Source organism: Psittacula echo (assembly GCF_963264785.1).
Source record: "Psittacula echo genome assembly, chromosome: Z".
NCBI classification, from domain to species: Eukaryota; Metazoa; Chordata; class Aves; order Psittaciformes; family Psittacidae; genus Psittacula; species Psittacula echo.
In genome coordinates, this window is record NC_137742.1 from 37,210,272 (window position 1) to 37,235,947 (window position 25,676).

The 25,676-nt window shown below is 42.0% G+C and overlaps 1 protein-coding gene across 1 annotated transcript; it reads right to left on the reverse strand.

Moving 5' to 3' along the window:
* Positions 1 to 815: 815 nt before the first annotated feature.
* SAXO1 (stabilizer of axonemal microtubules 1) lies at positions 816 to 25,112 on the reverse strand (the record flags this gene model as incomplete). The annotated part of the gene is given in 7 exon segments (XM_080638298.1): positions 816 to 833; positions 835 to 1,760; positions 5,851 to 6,053; positions 12,324 to 12,503; positions 22,550 to 22,629; positions 24,480 to 24,769; positions 25,106 to 25,112. Coding segments are annotated over 7 exon segments (1,704 nt in total).
* Positions 25,113 to 25,676: the final 564 nt, after the last annotated feature.

Here is a 25,676-nt window from a genome sequence, read left to right on the forward strand (position 1 = left end):
TCAGGCAGCACATGAAGGCTGTGCTTCAGGGCAAGCACTGAACAACTTACCTGGGAAGGGGGAATGCACTTCAACAGCAATTCCAGCCAAGCTAAGCCTGAGCTACTTGAGCCTCCTGTTTCTTTCTGCACTGACCTCCTGCACCTGATTTGGTAACTGTGCAACTATGTGATGCACTGGCTCAGGGAAGTGAAGTCTTAACCTTACTAAAACACTGATTTGCCTTCAGCCAAGTCAGTCTCCTGATCCACTCCATCATGCAGTCTTACAATGCTAATGTTTTTACCAGAAAGAGACAACTGGGGAAACATGCAGCTGCAGATGGAGATAAATGTGAGACAGCAGCAGCCCAAGCTTTAGTCAGCTTTAATTTCTGTGGAACCACACCTTTAGTCATTCAAGTGAACTCATACTGTTCCTTAGTGTTATTGTATATTGTTTTTAATAAGACTTTTATACATTTAGGTAGAACTTAAGGGAAAAGAAAGAATCCTACAAGATCTCTCTTCTTGTTTCTTAGGAGGAGGATATCTGTCTCAGATAAAGAGCAAGAGTTAGCTGGGGAAAAGAAAAAAAAAAAGATAAAATCTAGAAAAACAAGGATTGATGTGTCTTTCTTTTCCGTTTGTACAAATGATCCAGAAAAAAGTCAATGTCTGGAAATTAATTGTATTTTAAGAGCTCTCCAAATATAAAATCAGAGATTGGTTTGAAAAAAGGTTACAAAGAAAATCAAGCTTTCATTTGTAGCTCACTGGGGCCTTGCTGTTTGAGTCCATTTCCAAGATGATGTTCACTCTCTTCCTCCTTCCGTGTCAACCCTGCAGGCACTCTACTCTTGGAAGCAGGTAGATAGAGATTGTGACCATCAGCATTACTTCCCTCAAAGACGTAACCAGGTGGGTGTTTGTAAGAGGCCAAGCATCTAACAAAGGCTTTTGGTGTGTAGCTGGTAGTGTAGATTGTTTTAGCTTGTAGTGGAGTTTGATCCTTTGGGCCTGACCAGGCAGGTTTATAGCTCTTCGTAACTGTGGGCTGATGAGGTACATAATGGGTCTGAAAAGTAGTCAAGCAATCCATGGGCTTTGCTGAGAAAGTCAGCTCTGGAGCATGAATGATAGGTTTTAGCCTCTTGCACAGCCAAGGCTTATAGTCTTCTTTCATTGTAGAAGAGCTATTGAATGTCCCAGTACTTTTAGGTATCTGGCCCACAAACTGACACGTCTTGGCTGGCTTGCCATTTGGGTGCTTGTAATGTATCTTAGTAGTGGTCTGAAGGTCCATTTTCTCAACAGGAGGAAGATATACAACAGGTTTTTTGGTGAATATGGAAGCCCGTGGCCAAGCTTGGTATTCTTCCTGAAACTCAGTTGTAGAGGAAAATGGAATATCATTGAGACACTTTGACTGGCACGGTTTTGCAAGTTTGGCTGGCTGACCAGCCATCCCCTTGTAAGAAACTCTGTGGGTAGTGAGGCCATCAAATGGGACCTCATTGGCCTTGTATTTCTCTTTCTTATGGACATGATGCTTTTCAGGAGGATGTGGCACATAGTCCACTCTATAATTAGTTATATACTCTGGAGCCTTGGTTTTCTGGACTTGATTTGGAGGTTTGAAGTTTTGAGTGGCAACCGGCCCCCTGTATAGATAGTCATCCTGGAAAATGGTTCTGTGGTCAAATTTTTCTTCTGATGGGCGAAACCTGTCATCTGGTCTGATCAGGTCTGTCTTTTGTTCATTCCATAGTACATAGTCATCTGAAACACAGGAATTGTTAAGAGGAATCATATATAATGCTCAACTGAAGTTCTTTGCTGAGTTTAGGCTTATACCATATTATGTTTAGATTATTACATTTTCTACTGTAATAAATACTCATTAATGTTGTAATGAAAAATTCTATTAAAAGAGCTGCTACAGAACACCTCACAGACTAGTGTGCTAACCCCTGGAAATGCTTAGCATCTACACAGAAAATTGAATTAAAATATTCTTGTACCACCCATACAGATAGAAATGGTGAAATACAGTGTAGGAAGATTAAATTATATTCTCAGTCTTGCAAAGACTGCAGGTGACAGAGTGGGCACTGTCCTCATGCCCAGTCAACCAGAAATCATGAAAGTGGAGTATTATGCAGTTATATTGTGGCTAGCTCAGAGCATGGCCAATTATGCCTATATCTGCAGAAGGTTGTTCAGGTGTCTCCCACAGTATTGTCTAGGGCAAGGAGATGTCCACCATTCCACTTTAAAGGCCAAGCTGCAGAGCTACCCTTCCTCTTTGTATCTTCTCATTTGAGATGACCTATTCGTCAGCTACAAAGATGTGATGCTGCCTACTGTTTGCTGAATTCAGGTTTGTGCAGCTCATGTTAATGTCAGCAAGCTGTGCTGTGTGACATCTCCTCGGCTCTCAGCTTTTCCCTCTGTGGTACTCCTGCTATCAGTACAAGCAAGAATCAAGAAGGAGCTTCTAACTCTGTTTCCAATTCTTCCTTATTTGAAAAAGTGTGCTGGAATTTGCAGACCAAGCCTACACTGATCTAAAACAGTGAGTCATACTGCAGAGATGGTCCATACTCGCTATCCAAATTCATGACTAAGAAAAACTTTTAGGCAGCATTTTAGAAATATTCATGTCTTCGTTCCTTGGCAGGACACAGGGAAAAAATAAGGCACTGAGACTTTAAAAGATTTGCACTGAATCACACTAAAAATCCATTGCAAAGCTGCTTAACACTGACCAGTGCTGCAGCCACACGACCATTGATTTTTCCCCGCCTAGTAACCTTGTGCAACTTCCCCTACAGAGCATTATGGTTACTAGTAAGAAGTTGAAATGAGATAGTCTTGGAGCTAACCCAAGTACTTACTTTTTTTTTTTTTTTTTTTTTTTAATTTTCCCTTCTTTCAAACCACATTGAGAGTCATGAGGCAAATAAGCTTCCAGCTGACTCTGCACAGGAAGGAAGTCTAGATTTCAAAGTACTAGAGAGTAAATGATGCAGTTAGGTATCACGATATTTGAACTCCTCAATCCAAACAGAGTTATTCCTTTAGAATGGCAGTGGTTATTGTACTGCACAAACTCAATTACACAAAGGATGTGCTCATTACATTGTGAAGGTGACCAAAAAAAGTAACTTTTTGCACCAATTAGGTATCCGTTTAAAGTTCTTTTTGTTCAAATCAAGTTGCCTGCGTTGGCACAAGAGAGGAAGCAGCAGCCACAGATGCCATGTTACTCCCAGAGAGTGCCCTGGCCCTTGGGTACAGAGCTGCCCTCATGCTGCTAATTAGCACTGTCAACTGAGAACACAGGTCTGCCTGTGTGTGCACTGGCATAGACATTCATCTGCCACTGTTGGTGCCACTGATGACCAGGCTGCATGCCCTGCTCGTGCAGAGGTGTGTAAATGCCCCAGGCACCACCACATTGGTGGGACACTGACCTTGCGCTCATGCCTAGGATATATCTTTCTCCTGTGGCCCAGCAGGGTGAACCACAAGCATAAATGGACATATGTCATTACACAGGATGTATTAATAAAGCGTTAAAACAGAGAGGCTAGTACGATTCAGCCCATCCCTAAGCAAAGGCTTGTTCAGAGAGCTGACATTTCAGATGCCAATCAAGAGTAACCAAAACACTTTTTAGGTTCTCTCATCATCTTTGCTGGAAAACAGTCTGCGCATTTTGGATGAAACCACAGCTTCTGCAAAATATTCAAAATATGACAAGTCCATCCGTCTTCAATTTCAAAAATTTACTAGCTCCACACATTTGGAGACCTCATAGGCATTACGAATTTATTTTACCTATTGTAAGCCAGCAGTGCTACTATTCCTTAAAAACAAGTTACCATTTTATTGTAATTCCAGTTCTTCTCCGTAGATATTAATAGTTTCCCATGTAACACAATCTTGAAAACATTAGGGGGGCAAGAGGGAATGGAGGATATGAACCATATATTATTGGAGGTTAGGCACATCTTTTTATAACCAAGCAAGACGAAACTAAAATCAGATTACGTACCTGCAGATGGATAGAAACAGCTACGTGTGTAGCTTGGAGGAGATGAGACTTTTGAAACCTAAAGTTGCAAAGTCTTCTGACACTAATTGTGATATGTAATAGCATTATCTTAAACCTACAGTGTCCTTTGAGGTATGGTGTGTTTATCAGGAAGGAGTATAACAATACAGTAGGAAAGGTAATTTAGTACCAATGCAGCACTGGTTTATATGCTGCTTAAATATTTGAGTTACGATAATTAGTTGAAAAGCATGTTTCAAAATTTCACACTTGAGCAGTAATCAATAAAACCTAATAGAGAACAGCACTATGAAAACTTGTATTTTTTGTGAACGGGGGTCTTTAAAAGGGAATTCTTTCAGTATGCAATTTGATCTTTGAGGGGGTTTGGACACAGATTTCCATTTGCAGTTTTTTGAAAAATGCTGCAAATTGTAACCAAATGTGGCTGTGATACATTTTATTAGAGTTCTGCAGTAACATTTAAGGTGCTGACCTAAAAACTGATAAAAGAGAAAGACATACATCTGGTTCAGACACAAAGAAGTCAAGGATATCTAAACATAGAAGGAAAGATCCTCTGCTTGAGCAAAGCAGCTTTTTTTTATTGGCTTTACTGAAGCTATTCCAATTAATACCATCTGGCAACACTGTCTACGCAAAACAAAGCATCCAAAATTGTGTAAACATGGGTATTTTGCACCTGTGGGTCATAGTCCTCATGACTCAAGTAATTCTAAAGGCACAGTATTTCCTGTGTGCTTAATATAAATATTCCAGTTTACGCTGTTGCAAACATGCAGCAGCACTAAAGACTGACTTTCAGTCATTTCAACTGGCCCAATCTTAACACTAGATTCACATACCTTTTATTTCTTTAATCCCTGTGCCATTTTGAGTTTTAAGAAAAAAAACAGTGTTTCTGACCACTGGGACAAATCTCAATGCCAGCACCAATCATAAGCTTTTATATTTGCACAGCATAAGAAAAATAAGATAGAATACAATAATTTTAAATTCTTTTAAGAAATACACAAATGCTATCTGCCTAGCAATGATAGGTAGTGGGAAGGTGTGCAGAGGAGATGCAAAGTCCTCTGATTTTCTACTTAGGACTCACTACCAAAACTAGCACAGTTGCTAGTGTAACAGGGTAACTGAAAATCTTCTCCCAGTGCACACAGAAGAGAATTCCTGCCTTTGGAGAGGAAGGAACAAAGCCCTCACAAAGGCAAACCAACTACACCAAGTCGCTGATACTGAGAAACAATGGCACAGTTGGATGCACTGTTAACCTGTTTTAACAGGAGCAGAGCTTGAGTGCTTTGGACAATTGTGTGGAACTTGTGTGTGTCTATAATTGCCATATACATGTCTTGCACATCCACAGATTAACTCTGTAGCATACACAAAAAGGGTCCCATACTTCATGACCTGCTCAGGTCTAGCAAATTCTACATATTTTAGATGTGGCTATCCACTGACTGTGTAGACCGGCCCTGCAGTATACCAAGAGAATGTTCACTATATCCTAAAGATGATGATGCTGGACCCACTTGCAGGAGTTCATACGGCTCTCCTACTTAGGATGCCTGCACACGTCAGACATATAAAGGATGTAAACTCAGAGAAATCCCAATGCTACCATTAATGCAGGCTTGTATTCCCAGCAATTTGTGTCTGTGAGGTTCCTGATCAGCCTGTTGGAATACATACACAGAAGAAGTAACAACCACATAGTGTTTTAATCTGCCCTTTTCAGAAATGAAGCTATGGTGAAGTCTTGAAAGAAGCTGCAAAGGCACATACCTTCATAAGTGGTTCTTGTATTCATCTTGACATTGGGGATGTGTTTCGTCTCACAGGGGAGGCATGGAGGTACTTGAGAGATAGGGTAGGAGTTAAAATCTTGTTTATAAGTGGTGGTGCAATCCATAGTCTCAACACTCTTGACATGCTTTTGACGTGATATAAGTTTCCGCGGCAACACTTTCTGAGCTATGTAATCTCTCCTGTGAAGAATAATTTTATTATGTCCTTCATCTTAAAGAAAAAAAAAATACATTTCTATTTCTGGACCCACAGAGAAATTAATACTTCCTCTTATTTCCACAGCCTAAGAAAGTTGGGATAGTAATCAAGCAGTTAATGAAATAGATAATCCTTTCACAGTTGGAAGCCTGGACTCCGAGAAACGAACAGAGGCAGCTCTGGACAACTTCAGGCAAGCCAGGTTCTCCCTTCTTTCCATTCAGTGAGGTTAATGGCCTTATACAAAACTATCTATGTTCTAGAGTGGCATGACACCAGAAGTTATAACTCCTTTTAAAAGCTCAATAATTATAGAAGGCTATCTAGTATGTATGGGAAACTTATGAGAAAGGCAACAATAGCCTTTACAAATACACTATGTACAATGGTTCAGCCCAGGATGGATAGGTAATAGCAAAACAGTTTTACAGCAAAACAACAGTTAAGGACAGAAACAACAGCACGGTCAGAAAGCCAGCTTTTTCTCAGGTAGCACTATAAGATACTAGAGCAGTGCTATTTAAACAGCTCAAAACATTACAGAAACACTGTAGAGAAGAAAATAACCATCCAACATTCACTAACCTGAATCTATTTCACTGCCCACATGCTTTGGTATAGGGCAGAGAGTATGCTGCCTGGCACCAGTGAATTCAGTCTCCAATGTCAGAGTACTTTTCCACTGATCCATTTACACCACTGGCACCTGGCCAGGAGAAATCATCAGTAAAGGAGCTATTCTAATATTAATATTGCACTTTGCATCTGGAGTTATGCTGGGTGGTCAAAAGCCTGAGCCTCTGAAAATACTGTATTAGTTATGTATTTTAGCAAATAAACAAGGTTCTCAAAAGTCTGTGTGGAGCAGAATAGAATTCACTTTGCAAAGTATTAGGTATAGATGTGAAAACAGAAATGCAGAAGTAAAAAGAAATACATGAGCATCATGAGGTATCTATGTAGATGTCACACTTGTTGCAGCCCCTTGGAATACTTTAGTCAGCAATTTAAAGCCAATGTACTTTTTAAGAGGGGCCAAGAAAACGCAGGAATACAAGGCATGTCGCACCCTTAGTAGCAGGAGGGCCCAGTAACAGAGAGGGTCTTTCCCAAGCCATTCACAGTACACTGCACAATCCAATGTTTGAAACAGCCAAGGCTGTACTAGAGGCAAGTAACAGATCACAGGTGTTCAATTCTTCACTGTGTGACCAACAGCTTTCTGGCAATGGGAGCACCTTTTCCCACACTGACTATTGTGAATCAACAGAACCTGCAGTGGAAATCACAGAAGAGAGATTAATCTGCTGATAAATCAGCCGCAACGTGCATCCAAGATGACATGAAAAACTGTACTGCCTGCAACTCCTGGACTTTACCAAGGGTGCCTGCTGTTGCAGTACAAGACATAACACTCAGTGAAGTGTTATTAGAAATGCCTGGTCACAACTCAGTGTTTGCTGGCCTCAGTTCCTGTAGTTATTCTCATACACTCCGTCAATTCATTCTCCTTGAGTTTAGCCACACAGAACCAGAGTGTTTAGCAGCCTTGTAATAGGTGGTGACACTTTTTCTTCTAGGTCTTGGTACTTTCACTCTTGGTGCATTTTCTTACGATCATTGCCCAGAGGACACCAAAACCTGCAATATGATGGCTAACTGTTCAGGTTTTCTCCTCTAACAAGGGTAGGCAAGTTTTACACTTGGTAGAGTGCATGCTCTGAAGAAGCATGTGTAAGTAGTTCCTGCACTTTCTTACTAGTCTGCTTTTTAAAGTTCTACTGAACTCCAGGAGTAAAAGCTATTGCTTCTCTGAGCAAGGAGAGTTTTGCTGACTGAACAGGAAGTTTCCAAGGGCTCCTTGACAGACCCTACATGGCCGCTGCCCTCATCACCTGTTTTAAGAGGACACCAGTGACCCTAAGATTTAATTATAAGCAGATACAAAGATGTCTAGCTGCTTTGGCTTATCACAGAAACATAGGATCATAGAACAGTTAAGGTTGGAAAGGACCTTAAGATCATTTAGTTCCAACCCCCCTGCCATGGGAAGGGACACCCCACACTAAACCATGCCACCCAAGGCTTCATCCAACCTGGCCTTGAACACCGCCAAGGATTTTCATTCACAACCTCCCTGGGCAACCCATTCCAGTGCCTCACCACCCTAACACTAAAGAATTTCTTCCTTATATCCAATCTAAACTTCCCCTGTTTAAGATTGAACCCGTTACCCCTTGTCCTGTCACTACAGTCTCTGATGAAGAGTCCCACCCCAGCATCCTTGTAGGCCCCCTTCAGATACTGCAAGGCTGCCATGAGGTCTCCACGCAGCCTTCTCTTCTCCAGGCTGAACAGCCCCAACTTTCTCAGCCTGTCTCCATACGGGAGGTGCTCCAGTCCCCTGATCATCCTCGTGGCTCTCCTCTGGACTTGTTCCAACAGTTCCATGTCCTTTTTATGTTGAGGACACCAGAACTGCACTCAATACTCCAAGTGAGGTCTCACGGCGAGCAGAGTATTGGGGCAGGATCACCTCCTTCGACCTGCTGGTCACGCTCCTCTTGATGCAGCCCAGGATAAGGTTGGCTTTCTGCGCTGCAAGCGCACACTGCTGGCTCATGTTCATTTTTTCATCGACCAACATCCCCAAGTCCTTCTCTGCAGGGCTGCTCTGAATCTCTTCTCTGCCCAGCCTGTAGCCGTGCCTGGGATTGCTCCAACCCAGGTGTAGAACCTTGCACTTGGCATGGTTAAATTTCATGAGGTTGGCATCAGCCCACCTCACAAGCATGTCAAGGTCCCTCTGGATGGCATTCCTTCCCTCCAGCGTATCAACCGAACCACACAGCTTGGTGTCATCGGCAAACTTGCTGAGGGCACACTTAATCCCACTGTCCATGTCACCGACAAAGATGTTGAACAAGACCAGTCCCAACACCGATCCCTGAGGGACACCACTCGTTACCGGTCTCCAGCCGGACATCGAGCCACTGACCACAACTCTTTGCGTGCGGCCATCCAGCCAGTTCTTTATCCACTGAGTGGTCCACCCATCAAATTGATGTCTCTCCAATTTAGAGACAAGGATGTCGTGTGGGACAGTGTCGAATGCTTTGCACAAGTCCAGGTAGATGATGTCAACTGCTCTGCCCCTGTCCGTCAGTTTCGTAGCCCCATCATAGAAGGCCACCAAATTGGTCAGGCAGGATTTCCCCTTAGTGAAGCCATGCTGGCTGTCACCAACCACCTCCTTGTTTTTCATGTGCCTTAGCATTTCTTCCAGGAGAATCTGCTCCAAGATTTTGCCAGGCATGGAGGTGACGCTGACTGGTCTGTAATTCCCCGGGTCATCCATTTTCCCCTTCTTGAAAATGGGGGTTATATTTCCCTTCTTCCAGTCATCGGGAACTTCACCTGACTGCCAAGAATTTTCAAATATGATGGCCAGTGGCTTAGCAACTTCATTCGCCAGCTCCTTCAGGAACCGCGGATGGATTTCGTCAGGTCCCATGGACTTGTGTACGTTTAGGTCTTTAAGATGGTTTTGAACCAGATCCTCTCCTACAGTGGGCCTAGGGTCTTCATTCTCACAGTCCCTGCATTCACCTTCCAAGAGTTGGGTGGTGCAGTCAGAGACTTTGCCAGTGAAGACCAAGGCAAAGAAGTCATTAAGAACCTCAGCCTTCTCCAAATCCTGGGTAGCCAGTTCTCCGGATATCTTCTGAAGGGGGCCTACGTTGTCCCTAGTCTGTCTTTTTCTCGCTACGTACCTATAGAATCCCCTCCTGTTATCCTTAACATCCCTAGCCAAGCTCAGTTCTAGCTGGGCCTTAGCCTTCCTCACCTGCTCCCTAGCTTCCCAAACAACATCCCTGTATTCTTCCCAGGCCACCTGTCCCTGCTTCCACCTTTCATAAGCCTCTTTTTTCCTTTGAATTTTCCTGAGCAGCTCCTTATCCATCCAAGGAGGTCTCCTGGCCCTCCTGCTGCACTATCCTGGAGATGGAAGGCATATACAGAAGTGAAGTCCGCTCTTTGAAACTCTCTTGTCATTTTGGTGATTGCTGAAAGCTCTCACATAGGCAGAAGCATCTCAAATGTGAGTAAATTGGGCATTTCAGAATTCATCAGCCATGCTTAAACTGACAACTCTTAAAAAGGCAGAGGGAGCAGGAATGGAGAGCTTCCATATCAGAATTGGTAATGAGGGAGCTTGAGAAGTGCTCACCAAGCCACTTTCAATCTTGGATGTCATCTACCCACTTCAGTAAAGCCTTTGACACCATTTCCCACGGCATTCTCCTGGGGATATGGGCTGCTCATGGCTTGGACAGGTGTACTGTCGCTGAGTACAAAACTGTCTGCATGGTCTGTGCCCAAAGAATGGTCATGGACGGAATTATATCCAGTTGGCAGCCAGTTACAAGAGGTCTTCCCCAGGGCTCAGTATTGGGGCCAGTTCTGCTTAATATCTATATCAATGGTCTAGATGAGGTGATTGAGTGCATCTTCGGTGAACTTGTGGACGACACCAAGTTGGGTGGGATTGTTGATCTGCTGGAGGGTAGGAAGGCTCTGCAGAGAGATCTGGGCAGGCTAGACTGATGGGCTGTGGCCAATGGCTCAACAAGGCAAAGTGCTGGGTCATGCACTTGTGCCACAACAACCCCATGCAATGCTACAAGCTTGGGGAAGAGTGGCTGGAAAGATGCTCGAAGGAAAAGGACTTGGGGATGCTGACTGATGGCTGAACATGAGCCAGCTTGTGGCCAGGCAGCCAAGAAGGCCAGCAGCATCCTGGCCTATATCAGAAATAGTGTGGCCAGCAGGGCCAGGGCAGTGATCATCCCCCTGTACTGGGCACTGGTGAGGCTGCACCTCGAATCCTGCATTCAGTTCTGGGCCCCTCACTGCAGGAGAGACATTGAGGTGCCGGAGTGGGTCCAGAGAAGGCCAACAAAGCTGATAAAGGGTCTGGAGCACAAGTCTGATGAGGAATGCCTGAGGGAACTGAGGGGGTTTAGTCTGGAGAAAAGGAGGCTGAGGGGAGAACTTACCACTCTCTGCAACTACTTGAAAGAAGACTGTAGCAAGATGGGTGCTGGTCTCTTCCCCCAAGTAACAAGTGATAGGACGAGAGGAAATTGCACCAGGGAAGATTCAGATTGGACATTAAGAAAAATGTCATCACCAGGAGGGCTGTCAATCATCAGAATAGACTGCCCAGGGAAGCAGTTGAGTGACCATGCCTGGAGGTATTTAAAAGACTTGTAGAGGTGGCACTGAGGGACGTAGTTTAGTGGTGGACTTGGCAGTGTCAGGTTAACAGTTGGACTCAATGATCTTAAAGGGTTTTTTCCAACCTAAATGATTCTATAATTCTATGAGGAGACATGAACGGTGTTAGCTGTTAAGACTTCACTAAATAGCCATTGGCATTTCCTAGGTCTCTAATTTGGTTTAGCAAAGGCAAGAGTGATATTGCTCATGATTGTGGCTGTGATGACAAATGAAGCAAACATCTAGATTAGGCAGCAGCTGTTGTTTGAGAAAGAGAAGCTCTCAGAGTCATATTAATGGATCAGATTCCTATTTTTTATGAGCTCCTTCTGTGGACAAGCACATCACTCTGCCAGCAGCAAGGAAGAGCCTCAAAAGTTACTTCCATCAGGGAAATCGGCACAGCGCAAGTGTGAGGATTTCTGCTAAACCCCAACACTGAGCAACAACACAGCTGAGAAGCAGAAACAGCTCAGCAATCCACATGGACTGCCTTGAGGAAAACACCCATACCCCTTCCAATCATCAAGCTTTACCATATTCACACCTCCCCGGAAACCAGTCACGCATGTTACAGTGTACAAAGTGCCACACAAAACACAATGAAAGAAAAACACTCTTCAGAGATCATCTATACTTTCCCAGATAACATTTCTGCTGGTTTCACAAACCAAAACAGAAAATCCGCAAAAGCCAAGACCATGACTATGCTTCTATGGCTCATATATCCTCTGATCATATCACTTCTCAGTCTCTAGAAGCGCAAGAAAAACAGCTGCTTGCCTCATACAAAACTGTCCTTAGATAGATCTTCATCCCTCCTTCAGAGAGCCCTCATGAGGGTTTGTACAACCATAACATTGATCTTTTCAGCCACCTCTTATGAAAACCAATGATTTTTCTTTTCCCTATTACTCATCCCTCTCACGCACATTATCTAAGTCACTGTCTTTCACTATTTTTCGTACTTTGTAGTTGAGGTGCCTTCCATGGGTATGTCTGCCGCCTTGTATTCTGCCTTTGGCTTAAATGAGTCTTCAGGAGCAGTGATGGGATGAAGGGGGTATTGCTCCTTGTATTCTGACAGCATGCATGGCTTCTCAGTCTTGTCATAGGGCCTGGAGGGCAGGTGTGGACAACGGTGACATCTGCAAGGGTTGAAAAACAGCACAGGAGTTAGTGACTCACAGGTAGCTGATTAATAATACCTTGTTGCATAAGTCAGCTGCAGACTGCAACTACAAAATAGTGGACGAATGGGCATTGCAATGAGTGCTGCAGTCTTAAGTATTTAAAGTGCAAAAGCATAACCTGCACAAACAGCTGTTTCTGTCTACTACAACAGCCTGCAGTCAAAAAAGTCCAGGAAGCCAACAAAAACAGCCTAAGAAAGCAAGTTCACCTAGATGAAATAAAAAGCAGCTTAATTAAAGATACAGCCAAGTGTGCCATATTGTGCTGGAGTAGAAACTCTACTGTCCCTTTTGTTCCATTTCTCGTAAATTTATTATCCTACTTTGCTCACATATTGAGCTTACTTGTGTACGTAAGTGAGCTAAAGGGTGATAGTCTGGGAGTCTCTATTCAGTCATGCTTGGGCAGCACCACTCTGCCCATTTCTCTTTCTGAAAGGAATGCAGTATGCGTACTGCAAGACTCCTCCATAACATGCACCAAAACAAGGACAATGAAAACAAACTGATTTTCTGAGGAAGCTCCCTTCTGACTGGAACCACAGATCATCTATCATCGGTGACTTCCTTCTTCTCACACTGGGACGAGGCCAGAGCAGGGTGGGCAAGGCTCATTCTGTCAAAGAGAGGGTTGGGATTCCACCCTCAGGTTTCTTTCCAGAGACATTACAGTTTATGTGCCTTTCTGGTTTGAGTCAAATCCACTAGAGTCAATGCAAAGGTTGCTGATTAACAACTTCAGGAACCACCCCACAGGAATCACAGTGAGAGGAGGAGGGCTCCAGTTTTATGCCTCATACATCAGTCCTGCCAAAGCTGGAGTGTTCCCTACTGGAGTATGTTTTCCAGTGCTACATCTAGTCCAGATACAAATTACTCCTTTAAAAGGGCTTCTATACTTTGCATTAATCCATTAAATTACATTCTCTGCTCATGGCAGGGGGGTTGGAACTAGATGATCTTAAGGTCCTTTCTAACCCTAACTATCCTATGATTCCATGTTGAGCAATCTAGGATCAGCAGATGTCTGATTACCCACATTTATACAGATAATCTCCAGTCTACACTGAAGAGCACATTTTCATATAATGAATCATTTTCCAAACTAGCAAAAGAAGACAAGAAGGGCCCAGAGGGCTCGAGTAAAATGAACAGCCAGTCATTTTTCACTGTTGATAGCTGGGCTTCCATATTTCCAGAGTTATAAAATAAGAACACAATCAGCCCTTTTGGGGAGAGATTAAATAGTATACACCAAGTCCATAATACATTGGTTGAGCAATTGGCTGGCAGGTTGTGTTCAAACAGTTCTAGTAAATGGGGTCATATCAAGCTGTATGTGCTCTTTAATGTTTTTATAAATTATCTAGACACAGGAGTTAAATGCACATTAAGTAAGTTTGCCAGTGACCCTAAACTAGAGGAGCTGTGGACTTCCTTGAGGGAAGAGATGCTTTAAAGAGAGATCTGGATAGACTAGAGAGGCGGGCAGTCACCAGCTGCATGAAATTTCACAAGTGCAAGTGCAGGATTCTGCACCTGGAATGCGTAATCCTCATAATACACACAAACTGGGGGACAAGAGGCTGGAGAGAAGCCCTGCAGAAATCAGCTGTTCCTCTGCAGGCAGTAGATTTAAACTGGTGTATAACAGGAGTACTTCAGAGGGAAATAAGTCTTGTGTTCTTCTAACAGGACCTAAACCTGGTGTCTTAGCAAAAATGAAGGCTTCTGCAAAATGATTTCCAAAAGCATGTTTTCACCAACTGCTCCAGCTTTCAGGAAGTATGAGTGCTGATAAAACTCTGCCAGAAGGTCTCCAACATCTTCTTGCTGTGATCTATGTCATTTCTAATACACTCTGCATAATGCAAGCCGAGAAGGAAAATGGGGGGAGGGGTATTTACAAGCAACCCCCTCACTCCTACATTGAGTTTGTCACTCCCAGTACAAAAGGAAAGGCAGTTTTCTGCTCCTCCTACTTTTGTATTACATTTGCAACCTAAAATGCTGTGGGAAAAGTCTAGTAAGCAACATGGCAATAGAGTCTGACAATATACACAGCATGGAAACATCACAAGCTTCTCTAGGAGTATGTCTAGCTTGGAGAACCCAGGCAAATTTTGGCTGTTAAAAGAGACAGTCACTTTGCTTTGGCAGGAAGGAAGTTCTTAAGCCATAAAAAAACTTTTGATGGGGAAAAAACATCAAATGGAGTAAGTAATGCATCAGGAAAAATTAAGTTTCCTGTTGAGCTGTTCTCTGTAAAAAAAAAAAATCCCAGTCACAAGGAGGCTGTCAGAAATCCTGAAATTCTTCAAAGTTTTCCATGGAAAAATGGACAGCTAGTCATTTTTCACTGTTGATAGGTAGGCTTCCATATTTCTATAATTATAAAAAAGAACACAATCAGCTTTTTTGGAGAGAGACTAAATAGTAGCAAACATGATGGTGCTTTTGTCTCGGATTTTTACATTTTGAAGAAGCAAGCTGTGGGCACATAAATAATTTGTGAGCACAGTAAGGACCTCCTCCAGCCCGTCTGACAGCCAGCTAGGATGTCAGAAGCTACACCTTGTTCATTAACCTTGAAAACACAGCTCCTGAAGGTTTCCCATCAGAAACGTCTCTGCAGGAGTAAGGTGTGTGGAGGGAAACAAGCAACAAGCTGAGAGCAGATGCTCTCAAATGTATAAGGAGATGAGAGAAAGATGCTGGTAGCTCGGGGCAGCAAAGAGGAACACCTGAAACCAGACTGAAAATATGTGCTTAGGGGGAGTCTGGAGAGAAACTACCTTCGAAGACAATAAAGGCACCGCCTGGCCTTAGACAAGAGGACAGACAGGGTAAAGGGATATAAAAGGATTAGAGGGAATTACAAAAAGCCATCACAGGTAAAAGGATAGGCAGGACTTAAGTGGGAAGGAAGAAGCATGAGTGAAGGAAGAAGTGTTGTCAAACTGCTAGGAAGAACAGCCACTTTGGAAATCTGGATTTTGCTTTTAGTGATCAATTTAGTTATATAACTAGGCAAGTTGCACTAGTTGTAGAAAAACCTGGCAAAATAGACACTGTGTATTTGGCATGTTAAACGCCCCTTATACTACTGCATTAACTTGCAAGTACACTATCTACCGACAGCTCCCTTGCCAGAGATACTTAGTCCCTTCGAAAACCAAATATAACAGATTGAAAGTTCATCTCTGCTCAGTCTTTCACGCTAAGTAGCATGTGTAAGATTTATGATAAAAATATACGTGAATGTTTGAAATCTGACATCTTTCATTCCTGGCTTTTCTTTTGTGCAAAGCTGGTTACCAGACAAACTTGAAAGCCCCACCAGTTGTGTCTTCTGGGAATGCAAGTGCAAATCTGAATGTCATGAATGAACGAACTTCTGACACTTCGCATACTGAAAGAACTATTTTGATAATGACATTATCTCATTAATTTTTTCATAAATACACCTGGAAAGGCACAAAGTTTCCTGATGTAATATTCCTCTTAAGCACTATGCATAATACTTCGCTCTTACTACAATTAATGGAACCAAAGGTGCAAAATGAAGCATTCAAAAGCAAGGAAACACTAATTACCATTTCCTGCAGGAGATCAGTCTAGCCCTGTTGTCGATGTGGAGTTAGGTATAGTTTAGCTTACATTTTGTAAAAATGTAAAACATCAAATTTTCCACAGGTAAAGAGCTCGCTTGAGAGCCACAGTTTCAAAGAATTTCCATCCATTATTTTTGCTTGTTTGTTTCGGAACTGTTAGCATGTTTTGCTGTAAACAGGTAATTAAAAACAGCACAGGCATGTCACTGTTATGGATGTGGATTAGGAAAAAGCACGTGGGAGTAAGTGGCAACAGCAGATAATATTTAGACTGTGGCATCTTGGGCTCAGTCTGTAGCTTGTCTCTGTTAGATGACAACTGGGTTTGGGAAAGCCAAAGTGACCTTAGGCCAATTAACCTCTTCTTATGTGTCTGTCCATATTAATTAAACACCTTAAAGGAACTCAGGCACATAGGGAAATACACAGGTTTGGCATGAAGTTTTATCAAGCTATGGTACAAAAGACCGCATTGACTGGATGTGGTGGTTTAATCCTCAGCTAAGAAAATCACCCACATTTTCCTCTCTTACCATTCTTCAGAAGCAGTTTTATGCCAATGGTGAAGTTATTCTGCAATATTTGAATGCATTGAAAATTGAAAAATCATAAATGCATCTAACTGACATTTTGTGCTTGTTAACATGCTGAACATTTACTATGGTGAATATTAATTTACAGCTACAGGGTAAGAAACACCTTTGTTCCTCTGACTAACATAGCTTCTTTTTCATTAAAGATACCACAGAACACCTGCAAGAGCTGCTGAGCTCTACATTTTTAATGAATATTTACATAGGCTTTTCACTGAAAACAAGATGTTTTTCTGCATCATCCAGTATCAGTTCCAGCCCTTTCTCCACTTCTGCTGTCTGTCACAGAAAACACACATTTACATTTAACTGAAGATTATCACCAGGAAAACTAATTCTAGGAAAAGAATGAAATATTTTCCTGAACTGAAAAGCAGTATGCAACAAATGCAAATTCATTTAAACAACAGCTCTACCTGCTTTGATTTTTCTTCCAAAATAAATGCTCTTGAAAGACTGTCGAATGAAAACACACTGCTGAACAATGGCCAGGACTAGCAGAGGATTTGCAGGCCAGCAGCCAGCCAGACCTAGAAAGCCACAAAACTGCTTGACATGCAACGCCTTGCAACGCCCAGATTCTCACTGTAAACTGTGGTAAACAATTTGGTTCAGAGTATTTAGCACACTATCTCCACGTTTATCTAACGGTAAGCAGTGGAAATACTTGTGACTAACATCAGTCTGCTGCCATCTTCTGGTAAAAAGTTCAGGATATAAAACAAGCACAAAACAATCAGCTTGCTCTTGCTGCCGTTATCTTGGCCTTTTATTTCACAGTAAGGAAATGTGAAATTGCTTGTGCAGTAATATTACATAGAGAGAAACAAATAGGTTAGTGCTCTCATAGGGAGTAAGGATCCTTTTCATAAATCCCTTCCACTGGATAGTGACTGTCATAGGAAAAAAGATGCTTCAGCATTAAGTAGTAGCTGTTATTTTAATTAGAAAAATATACCAATAAAGCAACAATCCTAAAATATACTTTAGAAGCCATCTTGAATAGAATATGAATATTGAATATAATATCTTGAATAGAATGCATTCTATTGAATATCTTGAATAGAATGCATTCTATTTGAATGCATTGTAAATATGAGAAGCAAAACATACATAAAGTCAGGAAAGGCAGAATTCAATCCAAAACAGGCAAAACAAAGTTACTTTAACCAAGCCAGAACTGCAAGAGCATAAACAGACGCCATTCCACTAACTTCTACCAGTTAGTCTTGACTCTTGCCTGTTCTTTGCACTAAATGTATGCAGTTGGGAAACGCTCCTCACAGCGTGGCAAGTCCTAGAACATGAGAAACCAGCACATGGTAATTCCAAGGGGAAATACAGGATTTACATGCCCAAGTCACTTATTCCCATATTCACAATAAAAAGCTGCAGATTCTTCACTGTAACATATCCAAACTAATGTCAAGGCTAAATAATACAGATGAGAAAATTATTTCAAATACACTGTGGTATTAGTTTTGATGCTTAGAATATCCTGCAGAAAGATGTCAGCAATTTGCAATCCTTTAGCCCTTTTAATCCAAACATAACTAGCTCTTGGCACACTGAAGTTCCTTGAAACATGAAAAATTGTTACTGAGAGTCTTTGAAGTATCTCCTTTGACTACTTAATGTGAAGTATACTTTAAAAGTTTGCTGTGTTCAATACAACAGAAATATCAATACCATAGAAAATACTTCTAAATCTTGATTTTGATTCCTACTTACCCCCTACAATCATTTAAACATTATATAGACTGAATGTTTGAGTCAATAGCATACAGATAGTGGAGATAAATCAACTTACACCAGCACTGTAAAGACCTAAAGCAATAATGCCACCTAATGACCAGATACCACAATCTCTTCTTGCATTTTGAAGATGTGATCAGTCTGAACACTGCCTTTTCAAAACTGCATGTATTTTATATAAAATCCCCCCATTTTCTATGAATAATGTATGGAAACAGAACAGAAAAAGAAGTGTTACAAAATTGTCTGGAAAAAAACATAGGACCTCTGTTCTTGCAATGCTCAAAACCTGTAACATCTATAAACAGTGGTTTAATTCTGTTGCACTTTACTCATGCATAGTAATAAAGAATTGAACTGGTAATAGGTAGTAATGTGGGAAAGTAAGATGTAGGAAATTGCCAGTTACTATATTAGCAGAACTGCCAGAACAGAAATCAAAGAATTCAGAGTCTCCAGCATAGTTTTTAAATATTTGTTTTTAAAATCAATTTGTTTATTCTGTAGGAATAAAGGAAATTTTCCATTAGAGTTATAAGATCTGTTTTACTTGAACTAAATCCAACTCTGGCCTTTACTAAAGCTCTTTCAAGACATGCATTTGCTAGTTCATCAAAAAACTATTTCCAATACAGCTGAAATGATGAAGCCTTAAGCATCTTTTGTATCTGCTAGAAGAAATCCCACACAGTTTTTTAAAAGTTGGTTTTAACTTAAAGCCAGAATTTCATTAAAACTAATAAAAGAAATAGAACTCCATGGAAAGAATTCCACTCAGTTCTTGCTCCGTTTTTCTTGAGTTTTTCAGTGTTTGGTCTGCATGAAAACTATCACTCTAGACTAGATGTCCTTGTGAAAATGAGATCATAAACTGCTGAAAAGTGATCCCACAAGGCTGTGTAGGACTTCCCATCTCAGGAAGACTTGCACAGTTTGAAATTTCCAGGCTGTTATATTTCCACTCTTCTAACGAAGTTGCTGAAGTTTCAGTGCCTTCCAAAGGGATGCACTCCTTTCACAGAAGCCCTGTTTTGAAGATGGATCCGTTCTGACAGACACTTTTCCAAGCTCATAAACCAGTTCTGAGGCAAAAGAAATCTTATTAACTCCCACAAGAACTAGCTGTAGGTGCAGCCACTCAGCACCAAGTGTTTGCACTGGCTTTGGCTGGGATAGAGTTAATTTTCTTCTTAGTAGCTGGTACGGACTATGTTTTGGATTTGTGCTGCAAAAAGTGTTGATAGTGCAGGGATGTTTTAGTTGTTCCTGAGGCCTTTTCTGCTCCTTACACCAACCAACCAGAGAGCAGGCTGGAGGTGGAGGAAGAGTTGGGAAGGGACACATTCAGGACAGCTGATCCTAACTGACCAAAGAGATATCGCACACCATATTGCTCAGCAATAAAAGTAGGGAGAAGGTTGATCAGAAGACCGCTGCTTGGGGACTAGCTGGGCATTGGTCTGCTGATGGTGAGTAATTGTCTTCATCTGCATCACCTGTCTTTCTTGGGTTTTATTTCTGTTATTTTCCTTTTCAGTTAAAAAAAAATATATACTATTTTATTTCAATTATTAAACTGCTCTTATCTCAATCCACAAGTTTTCTCACTTTTACCCTTTCAATTCTCTTCCTGTGTCCTGGTTTCAGCTTGCATACAGTTAATTTTCTTCCTAGTAGCTGGTGCAGTGCTGTGTTTTGGTTTTAGTCTGAAAACAATGCTGATAACACATAGAGGTTTTAGTTGTTGCTCAGTAGCATTTAAAAGTCCTGATCAAAGACTTTGCAGTCCTTCATGCTCTGCCAGTGAGGAGGGGCACAAGAATCCGAAAGGAAACAGAAACAGGACATCTGGTGAGCAATTGTATTGTAAGTCACTTATCTTTCTTGGGTTTATTCCTCTCTCTCTTTTCCTATCATTATTGTCATATTTTACTTTATTTCAATTATTAAACTGTTATTTTCTCAACCCCCAGATTCTATTTTTTTCCAATTCTTCTCCCTATGCAGGAAGGGGGGGAAAGCATGAACAAGCAACTGTATGGAGCTTAGCTGCCAGCTGGGGTTAAAACATGACAGCATTTTATTTCATTTTACCCCTGAGAAATCCTCACAAGAAGAAATACAACAAAGCAATAGGAAAAACCTTTTTCAAACATCTTCAGAAAGGGACTTCAGGATATCAAGATGGAGATGAGCAGCCCAAGCCACAGTGTAAACAGGCCCACTTTATTGAAAAGAAAAATTAAATAAAAAGGGAAAGTTACACTCCAGTGACCAACTCTCTTTTTAAACAAAAACTGACAAGAGAAGAATGTAAAGATGCCCTTGCCCTGGGAGATGACACCACTCAGCAACATGACATCATCTCCATCAGAAAGATGCACCCAAGTTTCCAAGACTGGTATTCTTGTGCAAGCTACTAAAACGCATGCAGCTGGAAGTGATAGTCAGACTGCTGGAAAAGTATATAAATGAACGGCCATGGATTAGATCCACCTCTTGGGATGACTCCGCCTATGTCTAAATGTACCAGAAACTGCTGTCAGTCAGTGCCACACAGAAACACCATCAGATGTGATGTATGAGGGGACTTGCTATTCATTAAGTCTTGTAATTGACACCATTTCTCCCATTACTTGCAGAAATCCACTGACAACTGTATTTGCATTTTCAATGCTTAATGAACTAGTGACTGCCAATTATACCTTTTTTCGCTTTACTTTTCAATAAAAATAGAATCATAGGACCATAGAATGATTAGAGTTGGAAAGGACATTAAGATCATCTAGCTCCAATCCCCACCCCCCGCCTCACACTAGCCCTGTCGCCCAAGGCTCTGTCCAACCTGGCCTTCAACGCTGCCAGAACATACACAAGACAGACTGCAAACAGTTATGCGTTATCATTCAAAAGTTACAGCAATCTGTTTTGTTATAGCTACACATTATTTGACATGCTACTACCAAACATTTTACCATTTGATATTATACTTGGGGAAAGATATTCCAAACCCTTCATCATACCTTTGTAAGCAATGTGTATATGCTTTGCTAAAAAGACAGCATTAGTATGATCTTAAAAAAAATAGTTTGTAAATGTAGTTTAGCCTTGCTCACCCTTACCAGTTTAGTTTCAAAAGTACACGAAATCTGACTTCTCCGTACTCTGCACTAAGTTATGACATATTCTCCCCTGGAGGTGAAAGAGAGGTATTTGCACTGTGTACTTCAGCTAATGATAATCCAGCACACCTAAATTCAGAAGCCCAAAAATTCCTTACACTTAGGAAGCTGAAGAATCTCCTAATTAGGAAGTTAATGAGAAAATCAATTTCCCAAGCTTAACGGTCAAGTACTTCTGAATGGTATTTCAGGATAGGTATCTTAAGTTTGTACAGTATGAATACTGTATTCCTTGCAGCAAATGCCTAGTTTTAAAGAAGTCACATAAATACATACAAAGTTGTATTTGTAGCTGTTGGCAATACCCTGCTGTTTCCCCAGTTCCTCCTCACTAAGCAGTAAATCACTGCTTTACAAGAGAAGGATTTTATCCTGAAGTTCAGCACAATTATGATGGCCTTCTAATATAAGCCTAACCAAAACTTCCTAAATATCTGCCACAACCTGTGGACAGGTGAGCTACTACTTATAAGACAAAAGTCACAGTGTTGTACTAAATCTGCAAGCAGTAAAGATCCCTAAGTACACAAGTGTATCATTTCTGCTTTTACATATATCACTTAGAATTTGAGGCCAGGTCTTCAAAGGAAACTCAAAATTCTTAGGTGTCACTTCTTAATCCAGAACTCTCCATGTCACTTTTTAATCCAGAACCCAAGAACCACTTAGCTGGACAGGCAGAATTGGGGAAAAAATACTTTCTGTTTTAAAGCTTTAAAAATGCTCAAAGATACATTTATAATTTTTCATATGCAACATACAGCAGTAAATAGCAGTGCAGCCCCCAAAAGCAGTACAGCCTGGTAGCCAAGTAGCCACTACCCCAACCTCCTTCACCCCCAGCCTCTACTACATACCCACAGGTGCACAGCTGACAGATGCACTTCTCCGAGGGTGGAACGACATGTAAAGGCTCATCTGATTCAGGAGACATGGTCTATAACAGAACAAAAACCCCCAAAGAAATAAAGAAAAACCCCGCCACTTCTCAGCAGCAGCTCCTGAAAACAACTATGTCATTAACATAATCTAGGAACCTCCATAAGCAGGGACACAGCACAAGACACTGGTACAGCCTGCACTACATGTCACAACTGACTAGCTCCTTCCCTTGGGCATTATGCCCAGGTGTCTCTGGTGGCACTGCGACCAGAATTCTGGAGCTCTGCTTTCAAACCTCTTCTGACCAGGAAATGGAAGCTTTACTGCTGCCACCTGGACAACCCTTTGTGAAGTCATCAGCACCAAACTCTAGAACCCAGGTCTGCAAGGAACACAGCTGGGCCTGTTCCAAACAGCTGATACTAGCTAAGGTCAGATTTTCCAATTCCCTAGGTGTTTGACCATAAGCTCAACCTGTAAACAGGCTGTTATGAAGCACTTCCCTCTTAGCTGTTAACATGTTAGCAGTTACATTATAGCTTCAGTGACCAGCCACATAAATATCTTTTCATAAAGCTTGTCAAATTCTGCTTTACAAAGAAGGTGTCAAATACAGGTGGAGATTCTTCCTAAAACCTATTTACAGCTGTTTTGGAAGAAAGGAAGAGGAAGATAAACAAGAACAGAAAACCAATTTTAGGTAGCAACGCCTCCAAACCGTGTAAAACAAACATCATGTTAGAAGTCAGTGTTACCTAACCAATAAATGAAGGCTACATGAAATCTATTGTTGAAACTCAAAACTCCACCTGCATCAGCTACAGATCTGGGACGTCACATGGATTCATCACCACATACTGATTCTCAAACGTTATGGCCACTGGCCCAAACCACACAATTATTGAATAAAGGGAGGGATCTCAACATTGAGGAGTTACATCGGATGGCATCCCAACCCAAGAGGAGAGTCCATGACTGCATGCCTGCTGCTCTGAGGAGGGCTAACTCCAAATGACTCTCTGGCAGGACTCCATTTATACCTTAGTCAAGTCTGATCTGTGGTCAGATACAGTCATGTAGTGACTCCTAGCTCAGGGCCCCAATTTCCTTGCTCCTGCTGACCACCACCACGACTGGGACAAGAGCTAAGTGTGCAGGGAGTTTTCCCAGGCTTTTGCACGTGCAGGGAAGCTTTCACAGTGAAGCTTTTGTCAGGGCTTTGTCAGTGTGGGTGTAGCTGCCACACAATCCAGCCCGCGATCACAGTCATGATTCAACTGGTTTCCTTGGAGTGGGGGTACAGTCACCTCTTGCCTCCAAACTTAAAAGGAAGCACAGTCTTGGTGAGCCTTAATGCTTACTATGGATAACAATTTCTGAATTATTTAGCTGCTATCATAACCAACACAGACCTCATCATGTGCTTAATAAGATTTATCATAACACAAACTTTGGAATGTGAACACAACAGCCTTCTATCAACAGATTCAAAACTCAACACACATGCATTTGTTTAGTGCTGAGGCTTCCTGCCACACTTTCCACTGGCTTCTTGGGGTGCAGTCCCACCACCTGTGGGGCGTTGACCCTCCCTGAAAATGTCAAACTCCTGTCCATGTCTCCATTGGGGACATGTAGAGAGGTAAAATTACATCTTGTGTCCCTCACTGAGCTGGCATTTGATATGTCTGATGACCAGGCCCTGGCAGTTCATGCAGGCCACTCCTCCTGTCACCAGTAGAAGCACTGGGGTGACCCACATCTCCATGTGCTGTTCTACAAAGAAACAAAACTAGGCTTCTAACCTTTAAGGTTAGAAGTCAGAGATTACCTTTCAGGCACTAATATGGTAGGTCTCCCTGCTCCTGTCTAGGGCTTCCCAGGCATACAGGCCTGTGTCAGTACTGCACTGGATTTTGCCAGGGTCATGGGCACAATGCCAACAGAGGCAGTTTCACCATACAGATATCCCACATGGGTTCTCAATGGAAACTGACCTCTTTGATCATCAGGTATGGGGCTGTTGCCCATCAATGGCCCCGTAGGATGAAACACTTGAATCTTCTGTTTCCCATAATTTCCCCAGTGGTTAGTGGCAATGAGGACTGCTTGTGACAGTCGTGCATCCCACTTGTGGTGTGAAACATCAGCATGTCTTTTAATTCGGCCATTAGAACACTCAACTACACCACTGGCTTGAGGACAATATGATGTATGTAACACCTATTTTATACCCTCTCCTTGTGTCCAACCTTGCACTACCATGGCTGTAAAATCTGAACCATTATCATTTTGAATACATTGAGGCATAGGCAAAACACTGAACCATTCTCAGACCATATGATCTCCAGTAGTGGCACTAACAGATGTAGCCATAGACAATCCTAACACTACTTTAGAAATTAATACTCTTTTCCATTGGACAGGTTCAAGGGCATGATGTAATTGGTCTGTCAGGTGTTCCAGAGAGTCCTGTCTTGTGTAATACGCTGGGCATGAGCTTGGTTCGGGTGGTTGGTCTTAATTCTCACCTGACATTGTGGGCAAGCTGTGAGGACCACTTCACTGGTTTTCACAGGCACTGGCCAACCCCAGGATCAACAAAAGAGGTCTGCCTTGCCTGAGCAGCCTTGCTTGATATGCAACTATTCACCTAAGTGATCCCAGTCTACCTTTTCACAGGTCAGTACCCTGATCTGGGCTAAGTGATCAACTTGCTGGGTACACTTTGCAGCAGGGGTTTCAACCTGTGCATGGCCTTTCATCCATCCCACCTTCAAAGGCTGAGATCTTCCTGTCCCCAGGAGACACTTCATCAGCCAATGTAAATGGCATTAGCACCACTTTCTGTGGTCAACAGAGCTCACAGATCTCCTACCTTCACTCTTTCTCAACTGTCCTCCTGCTGCCAATTTCTAATGCTACTGCTTTATACTGCCACCTTAATCCCACCCGACGAGCATATGCATTGGTAAATCACACTCCCTCTGTGTCTTGAGTTTCTGACAGGTGCTTTTTTAATAGGAGAAGGCTTACACAGTTGACTTAGGAAACCTGGGTCTAGATTTATGGGTTGCTGCAATTTGGAGACTTTGACTAATT